The 19,575-nt window shown below is 39.1% G+C and overlaps 4 protein-coding genes across 6 annotated transcripts in view; 1 reads left to right on the top strand and 3 right to left on the bottom strand.

The window, feature by feature from the left end:
* LOC149588479 (uncharacterized) overlaps positions 1-4,085 on the bottom strand; it is a 92,391-nt gene extending 88,306 nt beyond the window's left edge. For both annotated transcript variants that reach the window (XM_089862732.1, XM_089862731.1), the window contains exons 1-2: positions 3,936-4,085; positions 67-1,128 (exon numbers count right to left, since the gene is read on the bottom strand). In XM_089862732.1, the coding sequence (XP_089718858.1) occupies positions 67-720 (654 nt within the window). In that variant the 5' untranslated portion in view covers positions 721-1,128; positions 3,936-4,085. The remainder of the gene's footprint in view (positions 1-66; positions 1,129-3,935) is intronic.
* Positions 4,086-4,285: 200 nt separating this feature from the next.
* SCAR (wiskott-Aldrich syndrome protein family member 3 SCAR) lies at positions 4,286-11,725 on the bottom strand. Its single transcript, XM_089862757.1, has 7 exons — positions 11,582-11,725; positions 9,173-9,496; positions 8,850-9,118; positions 8,720-8,746; positions 7,419-8,643; positions 6,117-7,344; positions 4,286-6,064 (listed from the first exon to the last, which is right to left on the bottom strand). Exons 2-6 carry the CDS (start codon positions 9,462-9,464, stop codon positions 7,169-7,171), a joined length of 1,989 nt encoding a protein of 662 aa, XP_089718883.1. The 5' UTR covers positions 9,465-9,496; positions 11,582-11,725; the 3' UTR covers positions 4,286-6,064; positions 6,117-7,168.
* Positions 11,726-11,801: 76 nt separating this feature from the next.
* On the top strand, positions 11,802-14,765 carry LOC149588481 (pre-mRNA-processing factor 17). Its single transcript, XM_089862758.1, has 7 exons — positions 11,802-12,016; positions 12,109-12,325; positions 12,380-12,609; positions 12,665-13,240; positions 14,057-14,204; positions 14,259-14,466; positions 14,526-14,765. The coding sequence occupies exons 1-7, from the start codon at positions 11,858-11,860 to the stop codon at positions 14,701-14,703; spliced, it is 1,716 nt and encodes a 571-aa protein (XP_089718884.1). The 5' UTR covers positions 11,802-11,857; the 3' UTR covers positions 14,704-14,765.
* On the bottom strand, positions 14,742-19,057 carry LOC149588482 (transmembrane protein 181). 2 transcript variants are annotated; one of them, XM_089862759.1, is made up of 12 exons: positions 18,113-19,057; positions 17,850-18,039; positions 17,694-17,784; positions 17,490-17,626; positions 17,288-17,413; positions 17,132-17,212; positions 16,968-17,067; positions 16,621-16,898; positions 16,258-16,360; positions 15,962-16,186; positions 15,827-15,896; positions 14,742-15,759 (listed from the first exon to the last, which is right to left on the bottom strand). In XM_089862759.1, exons 1-12 carry the CDS (start codon positions 18,259-18,261, stop codon positions 15,675-15,677), a joined length of 1,635 nt encoding a protein of 544 aa, XP_089718885.1. In that variant the 5' UTR covers positions 18,262-19,057; the 3' UTR covers positions 14,742-15,674. The 2 variants fall into 2 exon arrangements, with proteins under 2 accessions (XP_089718885.1, XP_089718886.1); XM_089862760.1 differs by having other exon boundaries at positions 14,743-15,741.
* Positions 19,058-19,575: the final 518 nt, after the last annotated feature.

Genomic DNA, 19,575 nt, shown 5'->3' on the forward strand with positions numbered 1-19,575 from the left:
CTGGCTCACCCTTGGTAATTAAAGTAAAGGCCTAATAACGAAAATATTGTAAAAATATAAACTCACCGCGTTGGTGTAGGGAAAAGAACCGAGTCGAATGCCATCCCTGATGAGTTTTTCCCTCAAAAAGACTTTCAGTTGCAGTTTAGGAAATCGTACCAGTTCCGCTTTACCCTCTTCGTATTCGTCGTTGTATTTTCGATTAATTCTCGAGAAGGAATTGGCACCGAAACCTCCCAGAGTAGCACCGGTGGCACCGCCGCCTGTAGGAGGCGATTCTCCACCGCTGTTAATGCCAAATTCGCAGGCGTAATTATCGGCGCCTTCCAAGTCGAGTTTGGCGCCGTCCAAACACGTCGAATCTCTTAAATGACAATCTTCCCTTTGTCGCGGCGGCGGTTCCCTTTGAGAACTTTGACATTCTTCTAGGGTGAAATAGACGGCGGTGGCACCGTGTTCCAGTAGCAGACGAACGGCGCGCAAAATAATTTGTCTGTGCGAAGGATCGGCCACTCCGATCGCGTCCAAATCGGGTTCGCCAATTTGTTTGCAAATTTCTAAATCGTCGTAGCCGTTATCGACGAAACTTTCGGCGTACTGAACCAAATTCAAGGTTTTCAACCATTCTTCGACGATGCAAGGTTCCGAAGAAGAAGTACCGGTCTCCGACAACGGAGAAATCCCGTAAGAGGGAACGGAAGTTCCCGCCGTAGTCGCCATCGATGTAGTCCGTAGTATCAAAGCCCGGCCGAGGCTTAGCTTATTTTATTGTTTTTGCTTCTCTCTCAAAGTACCGAGCTCAAAATTTGATAATTCCGGCCTCCATTTCCGCCGGAAACGCCAGGATACGTTTAAATTCACGCGCTTTCTTTAACCGACTAAGAGTTTAAGTAACGTTAAAGTCATTTTGGGGTAGAGTTTGTCAAAACGCGACTTAAGTTAAAGACCAGCGCTGCCGCCGAAAGACAAGCGCGCTCTCAGTTCTCACTCTCTCTTCTACAGCTAGAAGAAGACAAGACGCGCGCGCGGCGATTGGCGAGTTTAAAACGAGGAGGGTAGGGGTGGGTGGGTTACGACGTCATCGATCCACGGAGTAACAGCCACGTCATCTATCAGCAAAAGGGCCAACTACAATGAAAAATAAAGAGAGGCTTTGTTCGCATTCAATAGATCAAAAACTTTTACGAAAAATGTACAACGTTGAATGATGTGTAAACCAAACCCAGACTTATCTCAAAAACACCTTAAGCCTGTATACTTCAATTAAATTTAAAGCAACCATAAATTCTTACAAAATTAGAGATGAAGCGCGTTAGGCCTACTTAAACACGGAAATAATTATAACTTTGATCAAATATTAGACGCCGGCCCACTTTGTTTAAGTATATCAATAAAATACAAACGTATTATAATCGAAAAATTTGTCTAGGATCTTTGCGAGTCTAGACAAACTCTGTCTAAACTTCTCTCGAGGAAACCTCGAGTTTACGAATAATTATGGCTGAACTTAAACGTCAAGTAGTTCAGAGTAAAAAGACAAAAGCAAATAGAAACTTTGATAAAAGAGCCGCGGGGGAAGATGGTAAATACAATCTAGACCACTTAGGAGTTAGTTAAATTAAAAATTAAAATCATTTTACCTCGTAATAAAACGCAATTTCAAATTAAAGAGTAAAAGATAAGAGAACAAAAAGGGGGTCAAGATTTCAAAGAAATTCAATTTAGAATTCCACCTGCAGTTTCCAGGTCCCGTAAGAACCCTGTAGTTACGAATCCGAGCTACACGTAGCCTACGTATCTGGCCTGATGGCGGCTCTGAGAGATTTTTTTTTTATATATATAAAATGGGCATTTCCTATCCTAGGTTACTTTAGTACGTGATCGGAGAAAAACGGGAGGTGGGGGAGGAGGAAGGGTGGGGCGGTTTATCCAAAGGCTACACTACACTGCACTACACTACAGGGAAGCCATCAGTTGCGGCGTAGGCGACCACGAAAGGGGCAGGAAAGAATCGGACATCCTAATGAGCGTTAAGCGCCCTTCTTTCCCAACGCAGTTCCCTAATTTGCCGGAAATTCCAGGGAGAAGGCGTTGAAAAAGAAAATGAGGATTCTTCCGAGTGAGAAAAGTAGCTTCCAACCACCTTAAAGGAGGGAGAGACGGATGGAGCCGTACCTCTGTAGCGCCTCACCTACGGAAAGGGGAGGAAGTCATCCCAGCATGCTCAGCGTTTCGGTAGAGTCGTACGGTACCGAAACATCAACAATGCCCCCAAGCTAGTTCTCATATAAATACAATGGCATTCGAAAGGTACACTGGGAGACTTTCAATGCGGCATTCGACTCCATCTCACCTCTTTTCTCTCTGTTACGACGCTCTCCGACATTAGGGTAGCCCGCCCAACCGGAGAGAGAGAGAGAGAAATTTTAATTTCATTAATTTGCGGCAAATGATCCTGAAAATTTTATTCTCTCTCTCTCTCTCTCTCTGACCAAAAATCCAATTTCTCTTTTGAAAAATGTTGTAAGCAGATTCAAGCCCAGTTTGCTCAAGTGCTTCAACGCAGTATTGGAAAGATTTTTTTTTGGCCAATCCACCGCCATCTTTAAAAATGGCGGACAGATATGTAAAAAGAAACTTTCTTCAATAGTGGAGTGTAATTTAAAATACTAAACTGTAAAAAGGTCCACTATTTAACTGGCCTGCTTTTGGGGTTGCTTAAAGACTATATCACACTGCACAAAAAAACGGTATTTTGCCCTTGGGGCATCTTGTTCTTTATTTTTTTTTCTTTTGGGCCTAGGATGAGTAACTCTCTATTTTCCGGCGCTCTGCCCAGAAGAGAACTCTTTCTGGGAAATAATCCAGACATCAAGCTTCCAGAATCCAGAGAGAGAATCATTAGGCCGCGCGGGCCACACTCGGTCCATCCAAGGATATATATATCGAAGAAGCGGTGCAGGGGGGGGGGACACTCTTCATTACTTTGGGGCAGCAGAAGAACGTATGCCCATACCCCTACATCTTTTATTTTCCTATCTAAATAGGTCTTCTCTCGTGGGCGTGTACTCTATACCTATTCCCTCTCAAGGTCTAATTCTGTTTATTTCCTTAAATATATAGACTTTCCCAAAAATTAAGTTAGCAAACTCAACTTGCTAGGTGCAAGAAGCGAATCTGGCAAATACATTTTCGAAATAGTTCTAAGCCTCGCTTCGCTTATAGTTTTACCGTTTTCCTTGTAGAGATGCCCAGAAATGGACTGGTTAAAGGGTTAAAGGTTATAAGGCCATTTCCTGGTATTATTTATTCCGAAAATTGGTATTGATTCGCTTCCAGGCCCAGGGTATCGCCAAATTTAATTTCTCCCTTGGGTGCATTCGCTAAGCCTTTTTTCTATCTCTTTTTATTGGGGTTTTTCTTTTCCTAACATTTTCCTCCGCAATTGGTAGGGGCTGGAGAATGTAGTTTTTTCTTTGGAAGAAAGTTTTATAAACAAACATTTGGCTGGCTGACTGAAGTTTGAGTGCGCTCTAGGGCCTGAAGAGTTAGACATACTAATCTATTTAATTTTCCCAAATGTACTTTTTTTTATTTCGTGTTCTACGATAGAAAGATGTTTGGTAATTGGTTACCTAGCTTGAATTTCGACAGAGGATTAATAGGCCTAGGAGAAGCAATTTCCTTCAGTTCAGTTAATCGCATTTATATTTTGACCCCTACGCCACGTAGGTCAAAAAATGAACCGTCTTCTTAACCCAACCTCTTACCCTTCCCGCAAATTATTTCCAGATTTCTAAGGCCCCCAAATTTTAAGTCTGTTTCTATGGGTGCCAAAGTGAAATCAAAATAGTCATGCAAAAACCTGTCGCTCCCCGGAAGTTCCCGCGTAAATAAATGACCAAGGCTTACCGAGGGAACAATGATGCACTTACCGTAAATTGTTCTTATTAAGTTAATAAAAAACGCAATTTTAATAATCCGTTACATTATATTACGTAATTAACCGTAAATTATTATAAATTTGCTATAGTAAAACATGAATTAATTAGAATCTCTCACTTCAAATATTTTAAGTTATCCAGCAGCTCGACCGGCGTTCTTTCAAGTTTTTAAAACTACAAACAAAATAGGCTTAGTGATGCCGCTTCCGATTGGCTCCCGACACTCACCAGACTCTATTCGTTTCTGATTGGTTCTTCGATTCTCTCGCGCCAAAAGGAACGTAGCGAAGTTAAACCTACGAAATAATAAAAATTACGATTTAAATAACCAATTTTAATAATTTTATACCTAATTATGACACAACAAATTTATTTCAAATTGTTGGTGAAATACACTTTTTTACAAAATATTTTAGCGGGGGAAAAAGGAAAATTTGCGAATCCTGTTAGAAAATTTTTGCAATATTATAAAATCAAACTGTGATTCGACGTTTCAACTACGATTAATTAAAATAATTATTATCTATTAAATGTAAAACCTGGCTGGGGTGGGAAGAATAACTAATTTTAATAAATGTATCGCTAAATTAGGCCCATAATTAAACACGAGTTATGACTGTAAATGTAATGAAAACGAAAAACGGTTACACACGTACGTTATAAAAACCGTTAGAACGAGTTACGTTTTATCATTTTTGGCCCCTGTGTAAAATAATACTATTAAAATAAGATAAAAGCGGTGTGGAGTGTCCAAAGACAAAGACAAAGACAAAAAAAATATATATATCTTTTCTACGTTTATAGGATTAGTAGATAATATCGTGAAAAATACGAGTTTGAGATTATTGTAACCTTTCTTTTTTTACCTATTAGCGAACTTCATTAATAGTTAATTCTAATATACAAATAGTTAGAATAGTGGATGATTTTTTCGTACCTTTGAAAGCTTGGGAAGAATGTTAATTAAGGGTGGAATGAAATACGCCAATTAATTAAATTTTTTAAAACCCACGTTTAAATTTAAATTAAAAAAAAAACGTTCAACTCATTAATTAATTAATTAATTAATTTCAAAAGTCGTGCCAAAATATTAATTAAAAATTATTATTCTTTACTTAATTAACATGGTGAACATTGCTAAAAACCACAAACATTTAAAAATTGTTTACTTTTTTTTCCTTTTAATTGTGAATTAGCTAAATTTCTTATATGCATTTCCGGAACGTATTTCGTTTTTTTCAAATTACTAAATAATTAGCAATTTATTTTTCGATAGCAGCCTTAATTATTAAATTTGTTATCATATTCATCTAGACTACGTTATTTAAATGTTTTTGGTAAAATACGGCTCTAGGTTTATTTTATTATATTATATAATTTTATAATAATTAATAATTCCACTCTTCGTTAAATGTATTTTTGGGGGGTTGTTTCTTTTTTCCGGTAAATAACTCGATAATAAAACTTGTAAATAATAATTTAGCCCGAAGCTTCTTAGGAATGGGATATTGTAAGAAATATATCGACAGAAACACGGGGCGTTTGTTAGGGGGCGGGGGGTGGGGGAGGTTGCGACGCTATAATGTACAGCACATGGATCCGTCCGTAATTGCAAAAGTTTTATGTATATTTCTCTATCGTATAAAATATTTATATAATTGCATAAATTACCGAAACTAAAGGCTTAAATTTAAGACTAAGTAAGTAGTGGAATTTCTTTCGATAAAATCATAATTTCATTCGCAACTGTACAACAATTTTGCAACAAATAAACAAAAATTAAGCCAAAAAAACTAAGCTTAAATTCTATCCCAAGATGGTCAACTAAGTAGTAAACTGATTAGGCCTAATCTTACGATAAAATAATAAACTAGGCCTAATCTTACGATCGATAGATTAGGCCTAACCTTAAGATAGATAAACTCGGTCTAACTTTAAGATGGACACGATAAACTAGGCCTAACCTCAAGATGGATAAACTAGGCCTAACCTCGAGACCGATAAACTAGGCCTAACCTCGAGACCGATAAACTAGGCCTGACCTTAAGACCGATAAACTAGGCTTAACCTCACGATGGGTAAACTAGGCCTAACCTCAAGACCGATAAACTAGGCCTAACCTTAAGACCGATAAACTAGGCTTAACCTCACGATGGGTAAACTAGGCCTAACCTTAAGACCGATAAACTAGGCCTAACCTCAAGACCGATAAACTAAGCCTAACCTCAAGACCGATAAACTAAGCCTAACCTTAGGACCGATAAACTAGGCCTAACCTTAACATCGATAAACTAGGCCTAACCTAAAGACCGGTAAACTAGGCCTAACCTTAAGACCGATAAACTAGGCTTAACCTCACGATGGGTAAACTAGGCCTAACCTTAAGACCGATAAACTAGGCTTAACCTCACGATGGGTAAACTAGGCCTAACCTTAAGACCGATAAACTAGGCTTAACCTCACGATGGGTAAACTAGGCCTAACCTCAAGACCGATAAACTAGGCCTAACCTCAAGACCGATAAACTAAGCCTAACCTCAAGATGGGTAAACTAGGCCTAACCTTAAGATCGATAACTTAGGCCTAATTTTAAGATGGAGAAACTAGGCTTAACATTAAGATCGATAAATTAGGCCTAACCTAAAGGTTAAAAACTAGGCCGTTATATTAGGAGTAATTTTACGATCAAAAAGTAAATAAGGCTAAATTTAGTAATTCGAAATTATAAAAATTTATACTCATCTTGAAGTAGAATTAAACAATTCTACATATACGTACCTAAAAAAAATTAATAATAATAATTATAATAATAAAAGAACCATGGAAATAGTTTATATATTGGTTTTTTTTCTTCTTAAATCTGATTAATTTTGCTCGTAAAATATAAACGCACTCTATCCAATATAATTAAACCGTCTTTTATAGAATTATACACACACGTACCTCGCGCGCTTTTTTTGACCATTTCGGGGCTAAAATAAAATATTTTAATAATAATAATAATAATAATTATAATTGTAAGGTTTTTGTATATATTTCTTGACTAAATGTCGGAATCAAAAAAAACCGACCACGTTTTGAAAGCTGAAGACAAAATAATAATAATAATAATAATAATAATATAAGCGGGTTCTCTTTTCGTTTCTTTATCATTAAAATAAACCAAATAAACCTAGAACGGCTAATTTCATTTACATATTTCCTTTTGTTTTTTTTTTGTTTATTTAGCATTCAGTTTCGTCATCCCACGCGTCGCTATCGCATTCACTGTACGAGGCAGAATCGGAATCTGAAAACTCCATGGCAATTCGCCGGGCCAAAATTGAGGCGACATCGTGTAAAGGCGCCGCTTTCTCTACTTCCTTTTGCTTTATATCCTCGACTCGACGAAGTTTGATACCTGACAAAAGAATATTACCATAAAGAACGTATTCCTAAGTAAGAAGTCCATGGTTCCTCCGGGTAAATAGATACCTTCTCGAATGGCGGCTAGAAGGTCGCTCCTGGCGTCCGTTCCTCCTTTGCCCTTTTCTTGGTTTTCGCTACCTTTACTAAGACTCGAAGAAGTACTGGCGGACTCGGAGGAAACCGAGGCGGCTTCGTTAGCCCTAGTTTCCCCGGCCGAGGTTCCTCCGTTCGTAACTGGTCCATTTGGCAACTGGTTGGGCAAGGGCATGGGTGGTGGTGGCGGCGGTAGAACGGCGGCGGCGGGTGGCGGGGGCGGAGGAGGCGAAGGTGGCAACTGAGACTCGGGTCGAGAAGGAGGCGCGTCTTTATCGGGCGTGGGTGGAGGCGGAGGTAAATCTAAAGTTTCGGGCGTCGGGTGAGTAGTTTGGTTGACTATAACACTGACAGCGGCGGGAGGCGGTGTCTGATCTCGGTTGTTATTCGCGTTGTTGTTGTTGTTGTGCTGAATCAAAATACTAGTGCCGTGGTTTGTAATGGCGTGATGCGTCGGCGTTCCGTGTCTGGACCCTCCTTGTTGAACCACTCTGGTGGGAGTGTGAGGAACGGATCCGTTGGGACCTCTAGTCGCCTTGACGTCGTTATTGATAACGAAGTGAGACTGTCCAATTCCTCCGTTCAGCACGGTTCCTTCCGGCGGCGGAGGCGGTGGAGGAAGATTATCCCGGGAGTGGCTGGAACCTTTGTAATATCTGCCCGCTCCGCTGGAAGGCGTTCCCGTGGCGGAAACGGTGGGAGTAGAAGTTCCGCTGGAACTATTACTAGAAATTGGAGGAGCTGGAGGCGGTTGAGAGGGCCTAACCATGGTAGCCACGCGACTTAATTGTCTGGTAGGAGTTCCCACCGAACTTCCCCCGCCTTGTTCGGGCGTAGCTACCGCGTAAGGGGGAGGGGGATAACCACCGTGAGTCGGGGATTGAGGATGTTCTATATACGCGGGCGGGGGTGGCGGGTAATGGTGAGTCGGGCTACTAAGATAACCCGATTCTTGACCCGAACCGTAAGCGGTTTGAAGCTCCAGACTACTAGGCCTCACCGGGTAACCGTTATGGTTATCGACCGCGTCACCAGCGTGACTACTAGGCCGGTGATTCATTCCGTAAGGAAGGTGCGAATAATTGGCCGTTTTATCCAGGAACTCGTCTTTAGTGGCCATCATTCGATACTTTTCTCTCGTGTTATGAGGTTGTCGAACCTTTTTGTGTCTCTTTCGTTCTTGGCGAGGTTGATTTGGCTGTAAGGACATTAACCCACCCGAGTTAAAAACCACCCCAACCTGAAAAAACAAACAAACAAACAAATATCCTTGCCTCCGTTCCTTCCTTAATATGAGCCAGCTAAAATAAAAATGTTAAAACACACGTGATTGTTAATTAAACACGGCAAATGCACGCTATTAGTCTGTGAGGGGAAAAAACGCGGTTGAGAGACGCAACTGACCTTTCGGCCTTTATCGTGAGCTAGTCTTTCGGTATCCTTCAACATTTCTTGCTTCCAAAGATCGAAGAAATAGTTGGCATCGGTGTAAAACTTTAAACCGTCTTTACCATCTTCTCTATAAGGATTGAGTTTGTCTAAAGGAGGCGGTTTGTCGCACATCAAATATATTTCTTTGATGGCGGCTGGAATTGATTCTCTGGAAACTACTTGTTGATCGTAGACTACGGAACTTTTGAAGGCTTTGCGCATGTGAATGTCTTGCAAAGAAACTGTAGAAAGCATCGTCAGACAATTGAAGGAGCTTTCCAAGGCCGAAGTTTTACCTTCTTCAACGTTGGAATCTAACTGAGTGACCTTGATGGCCAATCGGTCCACCCTTCCTTGAAGGGAATTTGTGCGCGCCGCGATCGAAGTGGACTCCCTGACCAGGGAACCGAATATATCTTCGGCTTGTTTCGATAAAGAGGACAGCTGCCGGATAATATTGGCCAGAGTGCCATTGGTGACGCACTCCAATTCGTTGGGTACGTCCACCGAAAGGACTCCATTGTCGTCCAAAGGGAGTGTGTTTCGACACACGTGAACTGGCTCTATTAGCCGTTGTTGAAGAGGCATGGCACCACCAGCATGCTCGCGACAACTTCAACCTAAACACGTCATTTACAAACAACAGCTAAAACCTTCTGGACTTTTCGCAACTATTCCGCGCGATGGCATTTCATCAACTTTGAATAAAAACGTTTCTTATAACTGAAACACCAATTGAACTTTAGTCAATTTGGTACCGTTACTCGCGCGATTCAATTCACCTAATCCAAAACGACGCTGAAACACCCGGAAACACGTTTAATGCCAATTATTTAAAGTACTGGCCCTTCAGTATTATAATTTGACGACAAAATACAAGTTCCTGTATTAAACTAACGGCAGAGCCAAGTATAACTGTAAAGGCTAATGTATGCTAATCAAAATTCCAAAAGAAATATTTTGGCAATGATCTTCAGTCTTAAAATATTGCTCAACATTCTTTCTCTTTCAAAACATTTCCAAGTACTAGGGCGCGGTGGTGACGGTGACAATATAATTTAAACGGCCAACAGAAGGGAATAAAAGAAGAAGGATGACACTCTGTATCCTCTTAATACTTTAGTTACGTAACATGATTCTTCCCATGCTCACACCCTTTGTTGGGCATGGGACCGTGGGGGTGAATTCTATGACTGTTTGGCACTAAATCCTTAGCAATCAAGTAGGCACAAAGTTTAATTGTCTTGACGCGGGACAAAAACGCGCAATCGCATGCGCCTTGGCAAATGGTTTAAGCGCTAATAGAGTAATGATGAGCAAGGAAATATTTATCGCGTATGCACATAATTCGGTTTTGTACACTCCAAATGTTTTTTCTTAATGATGTTGGGAAGAATCATGTTACAATTACCCCGCTCTGTGCTGATACACTTCTCTCGAAGAGAAATATTATATACTTCTGCTCACGCGTAATAATTTTAAAACCAAAACTCTTCGCGATTAACAACGTATTCGTATCAACAATTAACGATAATATATCAATAGAAATATAAAGCACGAGTGTCTTGAAGTTTAACCATTTTGAGGGGTACCGAGCCAAGAGTACAATTTGAAAGATTGCAAACTTATCACTTGAACTTGGGTCAACAGATATGAAAAGATAGAAGACCGAGTGAGTGTTTCCCTCGATCAATTTAAGTTTGATTTGATAGTGCGACGTTTAGGGCCTTAACAACGAATGACAATCTACTTTCGTTTCGTGGGGACGCGCTTATAAACCTTTTATTTAGGTTTCCTGTCTCTCCCCCCCCCTTCCCTCTTTAGAGCGCCGACTCTCTCTCTCTCTCTCTCTCCCTCCCCCCTCTATCTCTTCCTGGTTACTCGTTGTATTAATCAAATACTCTATTAAATGGCAAACATTAAATCTAAGTTCAAATTCACATAAACATAAACATTAAATTAAATTACTTAATAATTAAGCATAGATTCAAATGTCAATAACTTACTAATGAATAAGCCAAAATTGCTTACATTAAATTTGAACTAGGTTAAAATTTTGTTAATTTAGCATTAACAAAACAATTTGGCATTTATCTTATTAGTATTTTCACTTCACATAAACATTTAATTAAACTACTTAATAATTCGTCATAGATTCAAATGTCAATAACTGAAGAATAAAGTGAAATAAGCCCCAATAGCTCAAATTAAATTTAAACTAGACTAATATTTAGTTAATTTAGCTGTAAAAATCTATTTGGCATTTATCTCATTAGTATTTTTTTTTCTTTTAAGTATTAGCGCGGTATTAGTCATATTCCTATATCCTTTTAAAAACCAGGAACTCTTGTCAAATACTTGTTAAAGCTTTTGGATCGTTTTAGTTTAAACATTTTGCCCAACGGTTTGACGCTCATAAACCAACATTATGATTATTTAGTTTAGGAATCTTATTTCAACTTTTGATTCATTCGTTATTAATTTAATATTATTTTATATATTTTGGGCATGGCAGGCTAGCCTACATTTTTTCTGATGCACCAAGGCTTAACGCAACCTGTTTTTTGTAGCAGTCTAGGGCAGAGGCCCGACCTTTACATAATTCAAATACGCGGGGATGACTAATAAACTCGATTCGAATGTACTTAATCATTTAAACTAATTAATATAAGAAATAAAGCGTAATTATAACTTTAAAGACTTACAATTTTCGGCGAAACTTCTCTTCTGTCACGAAAATATCGGTCACGCACTAATTGAACTCACTAAAACGCGAAAAACATCCCCATACAAAAAATGGCGACTAAATAAAAACAAAGAGCAATGAAATTAGCAGGAAGTCAATTTGGACTAGCCAGAATGAAAATCAGTTCAGTTCCGTATATATTTCGCTACTTGTCTGTGGATTCTTGGTTCACCAAATCTAGCAGTCGACTCTCAAGCTTCGTGAAAATTGATGCTTTTCAGAGTTGAAGTTTGAAATGTCTAGTATTTTAAGTTTAAAAGAATACGGAAGCGAAGGAAGTGATGAAGAATCTTCCCAAGAATCCCAAGAAAAAGATGCGGAGTTTCCTAAAGTACCAGTTAAAGATTTAACGTTAAAATACAAGTTGAACTCTGCCCCAGAAGTGGCGATAAAGGTAAGCCTTGGCCACAAAATGTTTCCGCGGATGGACTGATTAAAATTATAATAAATAGATGCTTTATCCCCGTTTAATTAAATTATGTGTAGGAATCTGTAGGAACCATTCAACCAATTGATCCCAAATCAAAAGAGCTTTCGTTTAACCCAAAATTTGATCAACTGTATGCTCCAGTAGTAGGCCCAGTTAATCCTTTCAAAACCCAGCAACAGTTAGCGGAGAAAAACACCTTAAGTGGTTTTGTTGAAGCCGCTCATTTCAATGATTTTCATTTCGAATCTCAAAGAAGAACTTTCCAAAGCTTTGGTATAAAAAGGCTTCATCTTAACCTTAATTATTACTAACCTTTAAAACTTTTAGGTTATGCCATTGACCCAACAGTAGCTCTAGCTATCGGAGACAAAACAGATTTTGTAGGGAATGTTTCCGCCGCTTCTACAAGCGATGGTTTAACCGTCTTTGAGAAAACCAAAACTAGAGAACTAGATAAACGAAAAAGGGAGAAAAATAAGGATGCTAGTGATGTTGATGGGTTTTTGGGACCATGGGGAAAGTTTGTGGATGAACAGAGAGTTGCTAAGCCTTCGGAAGTAAGTTTAAGTCGAGTTTGGATTGTTGGGGAAGTCTTAAATTTGTTTTTAACAGGAAGACAAAGAATATCTGGAGGAATACTTGGCAAAAAAACAGAAAAAGAACAGAGTTCACGATGACAAACCCATGGAGGAGAAAAGTGTCATTCATATTAAGGATCCTTATGATTACCAAGGACGTTCCTTCCTCCACATTCCTCAAGATGTTGGAGTTAATTTGAAGACGGAAGAACCACCAGAGAAATGTTTCATCCCCAAGAAACTAATTCATACATGGACTGGGCATGCCAAAGGGGTTTCCGCTATCCGGTGGTTCCCCCGGTCCGGTCATTTGTTACTTTCAGGAAGCATGGATTGCAGAGTCAAGTTATGGGAGGTTTACAAAGAAAGGCGTTGCGTTCGCACCTACTTTGGCCATAAACAAGCTGTCAGGGATATTAGCTTCAATAATGCCGGCACTCAATTCTTATCAGCTGGTTATGACAGATTTGTTAAGCTATGGGATACTGAGAAAGGGGATTGTATATCCAGATTCACCAATCGTAAAGTGGCCTACTGCGTTAAATTTAATCCTGATAATGAAAAACAACACTTATTTGTGGCTGGAACTTCTGACAAAAAGATAGTTTGCGTAAGAGTCCCATTTTTCTTTCAAAACGAGTCCCGTTTCCCCCTCAAACCGAGTCCCATTTCCCCCTCAAACCGAGTCCCGTTTCTCCCTCAAACCGAGTCCCGTTTCTCCCTCAAACCGAGTCCCGTTTCTCCCTCAAACCGAGTTCCGTTTGCCCCTCAAACCGAGTTCCGTTTGCCCCTCAAACCGAGTCCCGTTTGCCCCTCAAACCGAGTCCCGTTTTCCCCTCAAACCGAGTCCCGTTTTCCCCTCAAACCGAGTCCCGTTTCCCCCTCAAACCGAGTCCCGTTTCCCCCTCAAACAGAGTCCCGTTTCCCCCTCAAACAGAGTCCCGTTTCCCCCTCAAACAGAGTCCCGTTTCCCCCTCAAACCGAGTCCCGTTTCCCCCTCAAACCGAGTCCCGTTTCCCCCTCAAACCGAGTCCCGTTTCCCCCTCAAACCGAGTCCAGTTTCCCCCTCAAACCGAGTCCAGTTTTCCCCTCAAACCGAGTCCAGTTTTCCCCTCAAAACGAGTCCAGTTTTCCCCTCAAAACGAGTCCCGTTTTCCCCTCAAAACGAGTCCCGTTTTCCCCTCAAAACGAGTCCCGTTTTCCCCTCAAAACGAGTCCCGTTTTCCCCTCAAAACGAGTCCCGTTTTCCCCTCAAAACGAGTCCCGTTTTCCCCTCAAAACGAGTCCCGTTTTCCCCTCAAAACGAGTCCCGTTTTCCCCTCAAAACGAGTCCCGTTTTCCCCTCAAAACGAGTCCCGTTTTCCCCTCAAAACGAGTCCCGTTTCCCCCTCAAAACCTCTAATTACTTGTGATTTGTTTTAATTAGTGGGATATTCGTTCTGGAGAAGTGGTTCAAGAATATGATCGTCATTTAGGCGCTGTTAATACAATTACCTTTGTTGACGAAAACCGTAGATTTGTATCAACGTCAGATGACAAGTCTATGAGAGTTTGGGAGTGGGATATTCCAGTTGGTAAGTCGTCTAGTTGTTAGTTTAACGCGGTTAATCCTTCTCGTTGTATTACAGATATGAAATACATTGCTGATCCATCCATGCATTCTTTACCCGCTGTTACATTGAGTCCCAATGGCAAATGGTTAGCTTGTCAATCAATGGACAACAAAATCATGATTTTCTCGGCCCTAAATCGCTTCAAATTGAATCGGAAGAAAACATTTTCGGGTCACATGGTTGCCGGTTACGCGTGTACCTTAGATTTCTCCCCTGATATGAGGTTTGTACCGGGACTTTAAACGAGTAAACTATAGGTTTTAAACTATCTTTAACTTTCAGCTACATTGTTTCCGGTGACGCTGATGGTAAAGTCTACATTTGGGATTGGAAAACCACGAAATTGTTTAGTAAATTTAAAGCCCACGATAACGTTTGTTCAAACGTTTTATGGCATCCTCACGAAACTTCCAAAGTCGCGACTGCTGGTTGGGATGGAACCATCAAATTCTGGGATTAAAATAAATCATTTTTGTAAATAAACAATAAAATTGTCAATAAAACGATTGATTTTACAGTAAATATTTGTTTCCTTATTGAAGAAAATAAATAGTAGGCTTATGTGGGTGGGTACGCGAGTCCGAGTCCAATAAGAATTGGCCTTATTCCTGATCAACGCCACCGAGGCGTAGCGGCGACTTTTGGAACTATAATAATACGGTAGCCAATTACAGGTGGCGCTGGAGTCGATGGACTCTGATGGAGATCTGTTATTTTCTTTATTTTGAATCATGTGAATAGCCAAGGCTTAACAAGCGATATGGTTTCAAAAGTATTAAAAGTTGATTTTACCTTTCTTATTCTGTCTAATATTATGAAATAAGACTTTCGGAGTAAGTTTTCATTCGATTTTGGTCTATTTGGAGATTATTCGGTTAATAATAATTAGTTAAAACATGTTTTTTGAAGTTGAAGCGGTAATAATCAAAACATAGAAAATAACAGATCTCCATCAGAGTCCATCGACTCCAGCGCCACCTCTGATTGGCTGCCGTATTATTATAGTTCCAAAAGTCGCCGCTACGCCTCGGTGGCGTTGATCAGGAATAAGGCCAATTTTAGGCATAGAAGCCATGTTTTAAAGACTGAAGGATTCAGGGAGTCCACTATTCCAGGGCTCGGACTCGACCCTAAAAAATCAGGACTCCCGTACATCTAATAAATAGGCTTTTGGTTTTCTTTTTACGAATTTTGGGATTAAAACCATGTTTTAAGTACTGAAGTATTAGGCGAGTCCACTTTTCCAGAGCTCGGACTCGACCCTTAAAATCAGGACTCGCGCGCTTCTAATAAACAGGTTTTTTGGGTTTCTTCTTTGGCACTTTTAATTTTATTACCTTTTGGACTTATTTTGAAAAAAACAATAAAGTGCCATTATTCAAAAAATTAATTCAGTTTTAAAATTAACGAAGACTTTATATATTCTTTAAGTTAATCACTTTCTTCATCATCTTGCGTTCTTCTCGTAGCGTTTAAGGGTCTATCTTCGGCATCAGAGCTAAATTTTACGTTAAAACTAAATTTAATTCGTTAATAAAAGCAAAATTAATCGAAAAAACTATAAAATGAATATCGTTATTTACCCGTAAATCACATCTTCGTCGGAGTCGTCGTTAATCATGGAGAGAGTAGGGTTGTCTTTGACGCGAGATTCTGCCAGTAATTCCCGGTTTTTAATTACGATTAAATTAACTATCAGAAAATAATTTAAATTATACCTAAATAGGCGTTTCTCGCTGGTGAATAAACGTAAGCCATCGTATACAGATAAAGATTTAAAAGTCCATAAAACGACATGAATTCCGCCGAACTTCCGTAATTGGTTGAAAGTTCAGCCACGAAATTATCTTCCAAAACGGAAATTCCGAAACGTAAGACGGTAACGGCGATGCTAATACTCAGAACGATTATCATTAAAGATGTCAGGAATTTTAAACGAACGTCTTAAAATATTTAAACGAAAGAAAATTATCAAAACTAATGGCGATTAATTAAGATAATTACTAGTAATTACCGAAATAAGGCATGGATTTTAACTCAGTGTATGCCCTAATAACGAGGTAACCCAAGTAAACAACGTAAACGCCTCCAACAGTAAAGAAAAATATTTTAAATCCCTGAAATTTAAAAGAATTATAACTTTAATATTAATTATAATGATAAAAATCAAATTATATTTTTTTTAATTGTTGCCCCTATAAGTTGGCTACTCCTATCAATACCACCAACGCCGGTGTATTGCGGGTTAAACATTTCTACAGGGGCTAATGTAAAATCTATGGAGTGGTTTCAGCCTGGAAGTGGGCTCTTCCAAAACACACGGAAGTGAAGTGCGGAAGCAAAATGAGTGGGTATTGAAAATCTTCCAAGTACTTACGGTAAAATTGGCCGTATCAACCTTGTAGTCGTAAGTAGGGTCTTGAAGCTCGTTGTAGCGTTCCCAGGAAGCCAAAGTGAAGGCGGCGATCCATAGGAGACCGACCAACAACAATTTAGGGGCGTAAAAAAATAAGAATTTTCGCTCGTTTTGACGAATTCCGTGGTAAATGCATAACCAAAACAGCAACAGGGCGCATAGAAAAGACGCTTGGAACATGGCGTCCAACATCCCGGGAACCCAACTGTTAACTAAGAACGACATGGGGAAAACGGGGTCTACCCGGAAAATAATTGATAAAAAATTTAAACTATCTTTAGATACATATAAAAAAATTAGGTTATTACCATTGTATAATAAAAGTAGAATCAAAAGAACGGACATCCATTTGTCTTCGATTGACCAATCACGGAACGCGAAACGTCTCAAACTATGAGCGAACCAACACTATATGGTAAAAGATTTAAACTTATTACTATACCACAGCTGAAAGGTTAAAAGTTCAACTTACCGTAACAAAGAAGGTTATTGCCAGAAAGACAAATCGAAACCAAATTTCAAGTTGGGTGAATGATGGGTTGTAACTTTTGAACTGCAATTATTAATTTATGGGGGATTGATTAAGGTCAAAGGTTAACAGAGATTCATTTATGATGAAATAACTCACGTAAAAAGTGACTTCCTGGATATGATATGGATTATTGGCGCTTTCCAACCCGTGAAATTTTATAGTAATGACGTAATGCGTGTAATCCAGGAATCCCAAATGAAGAATGGTTAATCCATCGCAAACCTACATACGTAGACCCAAGCCAAGTATATTTTATTCTGACCTTTCGACCTTTTAAAAGGAGGGTAGGTGATAGTACCTTTCCCAAACAATGAAGATTACGCGTCCTGTTTCTAGCGTGCGCTTCGTCCAAAATCGAAACAGGTTCATTCAAATCGGAAATACCGCGAATCGTGACGCAGACCCGAAAATCCTTTTTGTTCAACGATTCATTAGCTGTATTAAAATAATTAAACTTAATTTAAACGAATTAACGATAACCCTAATTAATTAACTAACTTACGATCCTCATTTTCAATTAAAAGTACCGCGATCAACCACAGTTGTTGGCTGTAAGTGGACAGGGCTGGTGACTTCAAAACGAAAGGACCCGTCTGTCCAGAAATTAAAATTAATTTAAGTAATTAGGAAATAAGTCGATCGCTAAGTGTAAGCTTACCGCTAATTGAGATTGATTTAATTTTGGGTTTAATTTGGAATTTAACGAAGTGGCGTTAACCGCGATTGTAGTGGTAATGGGTGGACCGGCTAAACCGATGAAAACGCACAAACCGAGAAGGGCGAAAAAACCAACGAAAACTAAAACGAATTCGTGTTTGTGCATCGTGTATAGTCGCATAGGAACCGATCTGTCCATATATTATAATAATTAATCTTCGCGATTAAATTAAAATAAATAGAATAGAATATAGGTCTTAATACCTTTCGCATCTGTCGTGATAATAAGTGGGCGCGATGTACTTTCCAAATTCGCTAAACAAATCACTGAATTGCGATAAAACGGATCTGATCCTTATCTTCCAGCTGGGCGTATGGAATAAGTGATTGAAACCGTTTGAAGGATAAGGCATCTTCGCGTGTGTGTCTTGTTATTTCTATTAACTATTACCACTAACTCTAACGCTTAATTACTCGTTAATATCTCTTTATACCTTAATTAACTCGCGCTAGTTAATATCTCGGGTTAAATCGGGTTCACACTCGCCCGACCATTTGAACCGCCTCTGATAAAAGGTAACCGGGGAAAATTCTTTCTCCCTTTGATATAAAATATTGATTTCTTTTCCGTTGCCCCTAGCAACCCACTCTCTCTCCTCTCCTCTTCTCTTCAATTGTAACTGAGTAGGTAGGGACAAAGGTAGATGACAAAGTCAGCCCCAATTTCTTTTTTTATTGTTCAGGCCTAGCGATAATTTTCATTTCTTATCGACTGAGGTATAACAGCGGGTGACAAATGGACTTGATTAGTTAGCGGGTTTATCGAAAAGGAAGAGAAATTAGGAACCAAGTGGATTTTATAACAACCAACCAGGAATACATACAGCGACTAGGAATTATTGCGACCCCAATATATATATCGTGTTAATTTCTACTCGGGTTTTGTGGGACGGGCTTGCTTGAGAACTTACCTAACATAATTGATAATTTTAACGTCCTTACCTTAAATCTTATTGCATATGCTCAAAAATTAGTACTCGTTTGCTTGTCCTCTTTAGAATTATAGCGTCCGTGGTTGTGGTATCGTGTTCCAGCGACGCGTTTCTGTGGGGAGTAAAAACTACGACGAAAATTTAGTAATAAAAATCATATCCTGAAAAATTAAATTGAAATTAAATTAAATTAACCTTTGAACCTTTACCACCGCGTTGTGTCGTGTCCCTGTCATCGTAATTCGACGTCATAATTTTGCGACAGACACTATATTTTTTGTGTGAACTTTTATTATTTATCCTAGACAATCTGACGTGTCTGGACAATTAAATAAAAATTAATAATAAAATAAAAATATTAAAGATCAGTACACACATTATAATTTTTTTTTCTTTTTTTTTGGCAAAGAAATTAAACTAAAAATGGAAAATAATATCAACAATCAATTTTTTAAGTCTGCAATTTTTTTTTTTTGGAACACACCGAATAACAACGAACACCATGTTTGTTTGTTTGTTTGTTTGGGGGCTATTTTTCTCCGACCGAAAGTCCTCAGAAAAAAATTGATTAGGGGGGGGGGGTTTAAGTGAAGGGGGTGTGGTTTTAAAAGGCAACGTATAGATTATGAGGAACAATTCGACATTAATTTTTGTCAAACTTTTTTTTACAACGCGATTGGAGAGGAGGAAAAAATGGCGTTTAACTTTTTTCAACACACTAAATAATTAATGTTT

Source organism: Phalangium opilio, unplaced genomic scaffold (genome assembly GCF_054372755.1).
Source record: "Phalangium opilio isolate 3A_F unplaced genomic scaffold, DU_Popi_V2 ptg000650l_1, whole genome shotgun sequence".
Taxonomy (NCBI): domain Eukaryota; kingdom Metazoa; phylum Arthropoda; class Arachnida; order Opiliones; family Phalangiidae; genus Phalangium; species Phalangium opilio.